Below are 12068 nucleotides of genomic sequence, written 5' to 3' on the forward strand. Positions count from 1 at the left end.
AATAAAAAATTAAAAAAGTAAATGTGAACTGACTTGTTTTTTTTTGTATTTGCATTTGCATTTGCAAGCTTATATCTAGCAATGCTGAGAAAAAAAGTCAGAATTATGAGATATAAACTCAGAATTGCAAGAAAAGTCAGAATTATTAGATAAAAAGTTGCAATTAGCTTGTTTTTTTGTTTTTGTTTTTGTAACCCATGGTGGAAGCAAGCTTCCATAAACACCAGCTGAGACCAGCATACATTTCTGTGCCCCTCCATGCTGGTTCATGCATAATAGTACTGGCTTGGATCCTGATTGTTCACTGGCCAAAAATGCTGGTCTACCTGATTGACCAAGGAAGTCCTGCTGAGTAGACTGTGAAGAAGCTGGGTGGAGACACTAAAACATTAGCATTAAAAGCACAACATACATGTGACATACAGTATGCTTCTGACCAATATAATATCGCTCACTAGGTTGTGGAAAAGAGCTACCCCCACCCCGCTTTGACTGTAATGTCTATTTTGTGAATTTTTTCACTTGCATTTGTGCAGCGGCTGGTAAACACAGCTATTGACCTTCTTCTATCCAATGCCTCCAGAATCATTGGACGTCCTGGCAAATATCTCTACGTTATGGGGTCTTACCGAATGGAAGAGGTACATATCTAGCATTCAGCTTCCTCCTTTTAAGTGTGTGTCATTGGTGGTTGGTGCTATATTCAAGAGTATAAGCCATAAAATTGATTTCACAAAGATAAATGACGAATCTCATTGACCAACTGGTGTACACGTGTATATGTATAAGCAAAATCTATTCTTAACCACACGATATTCTTGGAGTCTTGTACCCACATCATCATATGAAAAATAACTTGGCAGATTGTCCTAGTTACCTCACTCTTGATGACTAACACTTTCGGAGGTGTGTAGCCAGTCAACTCCATAGTAACTGAGTGAAATCTCTCTCTGTTTCACCCTGCAGTGCGCCCATGCCGGCTGTTTGATGGAATTGTGCATTCAGCTCTGCATCACCATGCTTGGCAAACAGCTCATCCAGAATAACCTGTTTGAGATAGGCGTTCCGTGAGTAGCAAACACATGTGTAGATGAAGGAAATCTGATAAATTCCCACTATCCATTATAGGTGTGGTGTACATTTCTAGATGATTGCTTTAGGGAATTATTGTACTTTGACGAGAGCATTGTATGAGCCTTTTTTTTTTCTTCATGAAAAGAGTTTGCTGACCTTTTTTTGTGTCTTGCTTGCAAATACATATTATGTTTCTCTTGGACAAATGCAAATATACTGGATTGTAAGCACATCTCAGGCAAATGCCTCTGAAGGTATTACATGGTAAAAGAAATGCATGAGCAGATCCAAACAGAATCTCCAAAGTTTTTCCACATTTCCTGATTTTTGGGGAAAATGTGCAGAATCCAATGTGCAGAAGAGTCTGAGGTCACATGTCTCAGTTTCCGGGTCCAAGTGCTCCTTCAGATCCCAAAACCAACTCATGGTGTGCTGCACTACCCAAAAATTTCTATAGCAAAATCTTAGCTGGCCAAACAATGATTTCATTTTTATATTAAAATATTGGTCACCGGGATGTCATGAGATAGATAGGCTACTGTATATTGTGCCTGTGACGTGAGGTTCAAATTATTTAATATATGTTAAAAGAATACATGTACAACAATACAAAATATTCATCACATCCCAAAGTTTTTAAATCCGCTCACTGATGTGTGTCTTATTTTGTGTAATATTTGTGTAATTTATTTATTTTATTTTCTGCTTCATCTTATGGATCTCTTTACCCAATTAACATTCCTTATTATCTATTTTATCTTTGATTCCATATGATCTCTGTAGACACACAGAAATGTTATGAGAATTTAACATAGTGGGCTTTAATATTTTAAGCTAGCCATTAATAGTTTATATTATTAAGTATAATTATAAACACATAATTAGTGGTTGTTTCATTGAGGAATTAATCAGTGTTGTGAAAGCTCTATTTCATTCCCATGAGTTTGTGAGCTTGACATGTCCCTTCTCAGTCACCGTATTTAGCCAAAGTACAAATATTTAAGAAATTATTGCTGATGGTTACTAACTATATCATTATATCAATGCATATAAATGTAAATATATATGCATTGATAAATAAAAAATTTGTCATTTTCAATAATGAATTTACTCACCCTTATGTTGTTTCAAAACTGTGTGAGTTTTGAATATTTTGAAGAATTTTCCAAAACTATATGGTCACCAACATTCTTAAACGTATGAGTAAATGGTGACAGAATTTTTGTTTTTGGGTCAACCATTCCTTTATTTAACTTCATTCTGCATTGTTTTTAATCAACTTGCTGCTCGGTTGAAATGATTGTTTCTCTGATTGCTCTAAAAGGGTTTAAGAAGCATTTTTTTTCAAATATCTAATCATTATAGTTTACATGTAGTTTTAGGTGTAGTTATGCTCTCATTAAGTAGAGAGAGAGAGAGTGTGTGTGTGTGTGTATGTAATACAGTGTATGTTGTAAACAGGGCAAAAAAATACAGATATCCAATTTAGGTAAATCCAATTAACCAAAATATTGAGTAAACAAACACGGATGGGTGGTTCACAGCAACACTGTGAATCATGGCTGTTCGGATGTACATGAGCACATCATGCTTCAGTTCACTAAGTTAGTTATATGCAAAATCCACAGTGATTATTAATGTATCTGTGCCACAGGAAACTGAAGAAAATGCTCCGACAACGCAAGATAGACAAAAAGCATCAGGAAGAGCTGAACAAAACGCTTCATCGTCACGAGAAGGACCACTTCCTTGGGCCCTTTGTCGGACTCAACCCAGAGTACATGGAAATGAGTGAGTCACTACACACTTCGCGCCCACACACACACACACACATACAGACGTAGAAACATTTGTTTGTATTCTCTCCTGGTCCTGCTGGCTGTTTTCCGCACTCTTGTAGGAACACGACATCATTAAAAATGTATTGTAATTACAATTTCCGATTATGAGTGATTAAATTCACACTGTCCACAACCGCTAATTGAAATGTTTAAACACAAGTAGACAGATTTATACACCTCATCTGTTCAAAGCACTGTTATATGAGAGTAATTCAAGCCCCTAGACGGCGTGCACAGTAAACAGGGTAAACGCACGTCCGTTCTGTGAAGGATCTGCAGTGCTCCTCCTCTCCTCTCATCTCAGCTATAGCGTGGGATGGACTTCTGCTAAGAGAGAGGCATTATGAGTCCAAAGGGGGGCTGGCAGAGCAGCGTGAGATTATGAGCTTTGGTTCTGGCTTGAATTCATTAATAACATCCCACCCCCTCATCTACCATCCTCCATCTATATCTTCTATCCTTCTATCTCTCTCTCTCTGTTTCTCCTGTCCCATTCTTCCATCTCTGAGTGTGGCACTACCCAATCTCCTCCTGAGACCCTAAACTAGTAACATTCCGGAGCATCAGCTCAAAATCACATAAAAAAGACAATCCAGGAAGGACCAAGAAGGATTTACATTTTTGTGAATTACTCTGTAGGCGATTAGATTTTTAATGTCTTAAAGGGGTCATATGACGTTGCTAAATAATAACATTATTTTGTGTATTTGGTGTAATGAAATGTGATCGGAGAAATGACAAACAACAAGCGCTACTCTACACTGCTCAAAACTCGCGTTTGAATCATCAGTGGCAAATTCTTTAAATATGAAAACGTACTTACAGGCTGTGAGTCAGCATTATTGGTCAGTATCATAGACTGTATAGGGTCAGCATGCGCAACATTTGGGCGGTGTTATGCAAATCTTCCCACAAAGTGATGTAGACTTGTGGGGGCGTGTTTAAACAAGGCGTTTTAGGTAGGCGTGGTCATACTTTTATCATATGACGTGATTTCATGTTTTCCGTTGTCTTTGGACTGTTACAAGCTGTTTGTGCATATATAAGATCCGTAAAGTTGCAAAGATTACAGTCTCAAACCCAATGAGATATTCTTTTTAAAAATGAAGACTCATCCACGCCTTCCTCATTCAAACACACCCCCACAAATCTACGTCACCGCGGGGGAAGATTTTTCGGCCAATCACAGTGCACTGGATAGCTGGCCAATCAGAGCACACCGCGCTTTTCTGAACGATGAGCTTTGTAAAAATTGACGTGTTTCAGAAAAAGACGGGGCAGAGAGAGGAGCAACAATAATGTACTGTATGTGGAAAATAATGTTTTTTTTAAACTGCGTAAACGCATTGCATTACACCAAATACACAAAATAAAGTTCTTTTTAGCAATGTCATATGACCTATTTAAGACCAAGTTTCCCAGCATACCAACGTCTGATGTATTTGATGTGATAAGATGTTCTCAGTAATTCTGCGAGTTGTGCTTCAGTGGAACCTTCGATGGAAGATTGTTTTGTGTTTTTGTTTCTTTTTCTTGTCTAGTCATTCAGTTTGGGATGGTGACCTTGTTTGTGGCCTCCTTTCCGCTGGCTCCCCTTTTTGCTCTACTGAACAACGTCATTGAGATCCGTCTTGATGCCAAAAAGTTTGTCACGGAGCTGAGAAGGCCGATTGCTGTAAGAGCAAAGGACATTGGTCGGTATCTAAACACTGATTTTCAGCACATTAAATGATCTTTATTGAGATGAGATGCAATGTTTATTCACATAAGTATAGCATTCCTGTAGCTCAAACAAGGGAAAGCATGAACTGGTAAAATGTACAAGTTGAATGCAAAGTAAGTCATTTTGGATAAAAGTTTCTGCCAAATGTATAAATGTAAATGTACATAATAAGACACTACAGATTATATATACTCTGAAATTTAGGATATGTAAGAAAAAAAAAAGTAAGTTTTATAGGATTTTTTAATAGAAACTTTTTTTATATCCTGTTATATATTTAAGCAACATCACACAAGCAAGTGACCCGTTTTTCCAAATATTATCACAATTACAAAAGTGGCATTCATTTTATACAGAAGCTGAATAAAGATTGTCTTTTTCGTTAATATGAAGTGATATTTCAACAAAAGTAGTTACAAACAAAGCCACAGCAGAAACGTTGCGTATCTCCACAAGCAACTACATTTTTCAAGCATTTCGTTACTAACTACAGATTATATATACTCTGAAATTTAGGATATGTAAGAAAAAAAGGCCTTGTGTAAGTTTTATAGGATTTTTTAATAGAAACTTTTTTTATATCCTGTTATATATTTAAGCAACATCACACAAGCAAGTGACCCGTTTTTCCAAATATTATCACAATTACAAAAGTGGCATTCATTTTATACAGAAGCTGAATAAAGATTGTCTTTTTCGTTAATATGAAGTGATATTTCAACAAAAGTAGTTACAAACAAAGCCACAGCAGAAACGTTGCGTATCTCCACAAGCAACTACATTTTTCAAGCATTTCGTTACTAAATGAAGCCGTGTTTTTGCATTTAGTTAAGTGAATGATTCAATGACTCCTTCATAAAGACCCATTCACTTGCTTTGTACCTGAACAAATCAGTAATTTTGAACGGATGGCTTGAATGTATGATTCAATGATTCACTCATTAAGATTCTTTAGTGACACCAAATGGCAGTCTTACAGTAGTGTTAAAGAAAATGTAAAGTATTGTTTCATTTTATTCACAATTATATATTTCAAACATTAATCTCACAATATTATTTGTGCATTTACGGCATGTTCTGTGCCTCTTCTGCCGTGCTAAGACAGATGATTTAATTTAAATGGTAACAGCCATAGTTTAATGATATTCTAACTAAATTTATTGATTACATTTAAGAATTTTATATAAAAGTTGACAAATATGTTTAATGTGGTTAGAAAACAAGTTGCCCTTATAAAGGTAAAAAAAGCCCCTGGAAATCAAATTAAGAGGTAAAATTGGACACTTTAATGGAAAGGTTCCTTTCTGTTACTGATTTGGCCTTTCAGATGCAAAGGCCTGATGTCACTCTAAAGTGATTTCTTGCATAACGTATTTCCAAAATAATGTATTGTGTCACCAGGAAATATTGGCTCTGAAAGATTCTTGAAATGGTTATTTCTGGTCATCTGCTCATCTTTGGAGGAGACAGGGCATGTATTGACTGTAGGTGGCTATCTGTGTTTAAACCCATTTGTTAAAACAACTAAAATTCTAACATCAACAACAATATCATATTTTTATAATAGCTAATGCATACAGTAACACGGTAACACTGACAAACATTTAGGCAAAAATCAACTACAGTATAAAGGTAGATTTTAACTGAACGTTTGATCATGTCAGGTCAATGCATATTGATAACCCATATTGATATCGGGGCAAGCTGTCAATGTAACGATTTGCCCCATAAGTTATACATCACTGCTAGCAAATTCTTGATGCGTATGTATTTATTCATTATGCCAACATGCCTTGTGTTGTGACAGCATGGCCTGCTCTGGGGGTTAGTGTAGGTCAACATGTGGTAAAATAAACTGTCTTAATTTTCTGGTCAAGAATGGAAATGTTAATTCGCTTACTTAGGAAGTGGGTCAATTTAGTGAAAGTGAAATGTGGCCAAGTATGGTGACCCATACTAGGAATTAGTGCTCTGCATTTATCCCATCCAAAGTGCACACACACACAGCAGTGAACACACACACACCGTGAACACACACCCGGAGCAGTGGGCAGCCATTTATGCTGCGGCGCCCGGGGAGCAGTTGGGGGTTCGGTGCCTTGCTTAAGGGCTCCTCAGTCGTGGTATTGAAGGTGGGAGAGAGCGCTGTACATTCACTCCCCCCCACCTACAATCCCTGCCGGTACGAGACTCGAACCCGCAACCTTTGGGTTACGAGTCCGACTCTCTGACCATTAGGCCATGACTTCCCCCCAAAAAATGCATGGAGTGGACGGAGCCAGACTCCAGACTCCCTGGCTCCAGACTACACTTGCTCTTAGCCAAAAGGCCGAGAAGCGATCTTGTAGCCAAGCCTGAAGGTCTTTGTCTATGTATACACAAACATTTAAAATTGTCTTAATTTTGAGGAAGAGAAGAGGGCAGATGCATGTTTTCATTGCAATACTCTGAAAAATCTATAAAATGACAAGCATTTATCACCACCTAGTGGTAATATATGGTGATAAGTGCCTTTATTGCTGAATCTCCTGTCAAGAACATGGTGAAATCAAAAGAAAAATATTGAAATAAAACATTGAAATATAATTTTGTCTTATATTTTGATTTAAGAGTATTATTATATTTATTAAGATTTCTTTTTTCCAGAAGAAAATAAATTGTATTTTTATTTATTTATTTACTTATTTTCATGACTATTATGAATTGACGTTCAGTGTAACACAGCAGTGTTTAGTCACTGTAAATATAGCAACATTTAAAAATCACATCATGTGTAATCTAATGTCTCTTGTCTTTGTTTCGGTTTCTTTGTCTCCAGGAATCTGGTACACTCTTCTCAGAGGAATCAGTAAAGTGGCCGTCATTGTTAATGTAGGTTTAAATTCTATGTGTTTGTTCTGAAACAAATAAGAGCTGTACCTGTTGTACTGTGATGTACCTGCTTTGTATATTCTATGAAGTTGTATTTCTCAACATTGATATTATGAGTGCCATTATTAGTATTAGTAATTATTAGTGGCATTTGTTTTTCTCCTTCAATATAAGTCCTACTCATTCTGTAAAATGTATGCTGCGAACATAAATGAATCATCCCACCTATTGAGCAAGAGGTGTGCTATGACTTTTCTAAGCGATCTGACTGATGATTTTCAGCTGGTGGATGATAAAACAGGTGAAAGAAATCCCATAGCCATTGAACTCAAGCCATTATTAGGAACCAGAATATGATAGAAACACAGGGCCAGTTAGCAAACACCCAGAACACCCGAGCAAACAAATGCATAGAAACTCATTAGCAAGGTTTGGCGAAGGCTGATCCTCCTGTGTCACTCTCCAGGCGTTTGTGATCTCATTCACCTCTGACTTCATCCCACGCCTGGTCTATCAGCACATGTACAGTGCAGACGGGACTCTTCATGGCTTTGTCAATCACACCCTTTCATACTTCAATGTTAGTCACTTCCAGCCTGGCACAGAGCCCATGAAGCCAATGCACCTGGGATACAAAGTGGAGGTTTGCAGGTACTTGGTTTGATTTGCACTAAAGAGTCTTTCTTTTGTGCGTCTGGCTGATTTTTCTAATGTGGTGTATGACTGTGTATTATAATCATAATGTTTACATTATCCACAGATATAAAGATTACAGGGACCCTCCATGGTCTGCCACGCCATATGAGTTCTCAAGAGAATTCTGGGCCATTCTGGCGGCTCGATTAGCTTTTGTCATTGTCTTTCAGGTCGGTCAAAACCTAATTAATAAAATATCAACTTTTTTAAAATTTTTGATCAATGATGAATTTTACAAAGAAATTTCCAGGTCATCATTTCAACTATAATAATAATAATAATAATAATAATAATCACCATTTGTTGTTGCTGTTGTTTAATTAGAAAAAAGAAAATTTAATTTAATTTCAGTTATTAAAATGCTCCTAAATCGTAATTCTCACATTATTACAGTAATACACCAAAACAGCATCGTGTCCAGATGCCTATTTTAATCATTTGTGACCATTATTAAAATTGGTATAAATTAATTTTAACTACTACCATGATTAGCATACATCTATACTATACTAATGTATTATATTATATGTTTGTTATTATATTAATATATAAATATATTACTAAAGATGACAAACACACACACACATATACGTATATAATTTTGTGCTTTTGTCATTTTTATTAGTTGTTTTTTTTAATATTTCTATTTATCTTTTAATTGAAATTTCGGTAATTTCACTGAAACTTTTTTTTTTTTTTCAGTTATTTGCCCAAGCAACATTTCTTTTAAAGGGGTCATATGACGTTGCTAAAAATTAACATTATTTTGTGTATTTGGTGTAATGAACTGTGTTTATGCGGTTTAAGGTAAAAAAAACACATTATTTTCCACATACTGTACATTATTGTTTCTCCTCTATGCCCCGCCTTTCTGAAACGTGTTGATTTTTACAAAGCTCATCGGTCTGAAAAGCGAGGTGTGTTCTGATTGGCCAGCTATCCAGTGCATTGTGATTGGCTGAATACCTCAAGCGTGTGACAGAAATGTTACGCCACTTACCATACTGTGATGCCGTGTTTATTTGGTTTGAACTGTTCTGGAACAGTGTTGTAAATATAACTTAACCACTGATTTCTAGGTGTGTCCTCTTGTGGAAGATCAAACAAAGTAGTTTGGCTTTCACAACGAAACACACAGCGACTTCACGACATGGCGGCAACAATACTACAGCCAGAATCAAAGTACTTTCTTTCTTTGCGTGAACATTTGTGCGGCGTTATGCAAATCTTCCCACATAGTGACGTAGACATGTGGGGGCGTGTTTAAACGAGGCGTTTTAGGTAGGCGTGGTTGACTCTTAACTTTGATAAAGAATATCTCTTTGGATTTGAGACTTTAGTCTTTGCAACTTTAGGGATCTTATCTATTCACGAACAGCTTGTAACACTCCAAAGAGAAAAGAAAAGTTGAAATCGCATCATATGACCCCTTTAAGTGAAGTTGAATAGTTTTAGTTGTTTTAACAGCAATAACATCTTGACCTTGATATACTTACAAAGGCACTTTACAATGTAATAGTATTATTTTTTTCTGATTACAGTAAATATACCTAATTGTGATGATGTAATTATCAAAATATAAATAACTGAACAAAATTGAAGGCATTGGTTTTTACTTAAATTGTTTTAATTTTAATTTCCCTGTTTTTTTCTTTCTTCTATTTTTAATAATTTTCCATGAGAGTCACTTTAACACAAATGTCACTTCTCTCCTGTCTCTCTGTACAGAATGTGGTAATGCTGATGAGCGACTTTGTGGATTGGCTGATCCCAGACATTCCCAAGGACATCAGCATTCAGATACACAAGGAGAGGAACCTCGTCGTTGAGTTGTTCATGAAAGAAGAACGGGGCAAGAAATACAGGAATACCATCGGTGACCCAAGCCCCCAGCCGCTCTGCTCGCATCCCAGCTCACAAGCTTAGCCCAGCGCTCGCTCTGATCCCAGTGCTGCGAGGGAAGCAGTAACACGGTCCATTCCAGGGCCTGTTCCTCACTCAGCTCTGTCTCCTGCTCAAACAGAACAGAAAGCCTGTAGAGGACTGGCCTGTCCTGGAGGACCACTGCTGTAAGGATCAATAATGTTGCAAAGATTGTTAACTGACTGCCGCCTCATTGGTATACCAGAAAAAATATTTCTTTTTTTCTTTTGTCTGTTACTGAATTAAGCACTCTCTTGGATCTTTTTCTATCAGCTATATGCAATTTCTGGAGGCAGGTGTGTTTGGAAAGAGAGCTGTAGGGTTTGTATCGTTTTATCTGTTGACTGATGAATATTGTATGTAGTTTTGTGAAGCATCGCTGCTTTAGCATTAATAGACAGCTAATGAGCATTTTATTTGGAACTACAATGCTTTTATATGAATTTTAACATGAAAATGTAACATTTATGTTTTCGATATGGATAGGATTGATCTGAACCAACTCGTTTAAAGTGCTTTTTAAATGATTTAATATTAGACATTTAATTCAGAATATTTCTGGTCAAGTGAATTAGCAGCTATCAATATCATGCCGTTTCCTTTTTAGGCACTAAGTAGTTCTGTTCTATCATGGTAATGATTGTGTCTGTTTAGCCTTTAGCTGTCTATATATCAAATATAGACATAAAACACTGCAAATTAATCCAAATAACTACAATCCTCAATCTTGGTCTTTTTTTTAGTATTCTAGAATTTCTGTTATATGCGGTGGAGTGCTTTTTACAGGATGTAGGTTGATCTCGGGGATTTTTGGCAGAATGCAAGTGCTTGGTTTTTAGGTAGTGCGTCTGAAAATGCTATCAAGCTGTGCTGAGAAAGGGTACTCTGTATATAAACCCATGACGTTCAAGAGGCCTTAATATTCATGAAAATGTCATATGGACAGAGATTTGTGTCTGTTTATCTGAATGTTTTCTCTCTCGTCTTGATTTGTGATGTTCCAACGATGATGGAAACAATAGGCTATATCTTGGTATGTTGCATGTGTCTTCCATTCATAGAAATCGTGACAAATAAAAGAGTGGTTTTAATTCAAATTAATATAATATTAACATAAAATATATGATTTCAGTCTTAAGATATACTGTTTAGACATATGGCAATGTTTTTTTTTCTTTCCCCCTTTTTTTTTGATAAACTGTAATTATTACACAAAACTGTATTTCCTCAATTTTTTTCTTTTTTTATATATATACATGCACGCCCCAAAAGGCCTTAGTTCTACTATAAATGTAGGCTACAATGTAAACCCATTTTTAGACTGTTACGTCATCCACATACTGTTTAGCTCTGTGAAAGAAACCTTTAAATGTCTTGTCATTGTGGCGTTTCAGTGTCTCAAACTGCTAATGGGAGGTTATGACTGTACTTTGGCTTTTGAATTATGTTTCTAAAATAAATATGTCATACATTTGGTATGTATAGCCTACATTTATTGACTCTTGTAGACCAATCACCTGTTGTTTGGAGATGAAACTCACTGAATTCATATTTGCTGCTTGTGTCCACAGAGTGCTCCCCTTTGGGTTAAATAAAGAAGGAGGAGCGATATAATAGGAAGTAGGTAATTTCAGTTCCCTCCCTCAGTGTCGCGAAATTCGATTCATTTTGCGAATCGATTCTTTTGAATCAGTCATCAGTTGAATCATTTACATCTCTGGGAAAAAAATGCGCGTGTGTTTTAAAGCTACTTCTTAAAAAAACACCTCAGTTTCGTATGTGTGTTGGTCATACAATCATAGCACTGTCCAGTGTTCCTGCTGTTCGGCTATTACGTTATTTTTCCCCGGCTCAGTCCAAATGAACTTGTTCAACAGCTCAAATCATTAGTTTTCAGAAAATACGAATAAAAGGCGGTTTAGTTCTGAATTCTTACAATC

General features: G+C 36.4%; 1 protein-coding gene across 1 annotated transcript in view; it reads left to right on the top strand.

The window, feature by feature from the left end:
• The window catches only part of LOC107559429 (anoctamin-1-like), a gene marked incomplete at its 5' end in the record, with an annotated part of 34742 nt that extends 23136 nt beyond the window's left edge, over window positions 1-11606 (top strand). The window contains 6 exons of the mRNA XM_016243252.1: window positions 2729-2865; window positions 4457-4609; window positions 7457-7509; window positions 7976-8160; window positions 8270-8375; window positions 9934-11606. Coding sequence (XP_016098738.1) covers window positions 2729-2865; window positions 4457-4609; window positions 7457-7509; window positions 7976-8160; window positions 8270-8375; window positions 9934-10131 — 832 coding nt within the window. The remainder of the gene's footprint in view (window positions 1-2728; window positions 2866-4456; window positions 4610-7456; window positions 7510-7975; window positions 8161-8269; window positions 8376-9933) is intronic.
• Between the last annotated feature and the right edge of the window lie 462 nt (window positions 11607-12068).

This window comes from Sinocyclocheilus grahami, unplaced genomic scaffold (assembly GCF_001515645.1).
Source record: "Sinocyclocheilus grahami isolate Dianchi unplaced genomic scaffold, SAMN03320097.WGS_v1.1 scaffold685.1, whole genome shotgun sequence".
In the NCBI taxonomy this organism is placed as follows: Eukaryota; Metazoa; Chordata; class Actinopteri; order Cypriniformes; family Cyprinidae; genus Sinocyclocheilus; species Sinocyclocheilus grahami.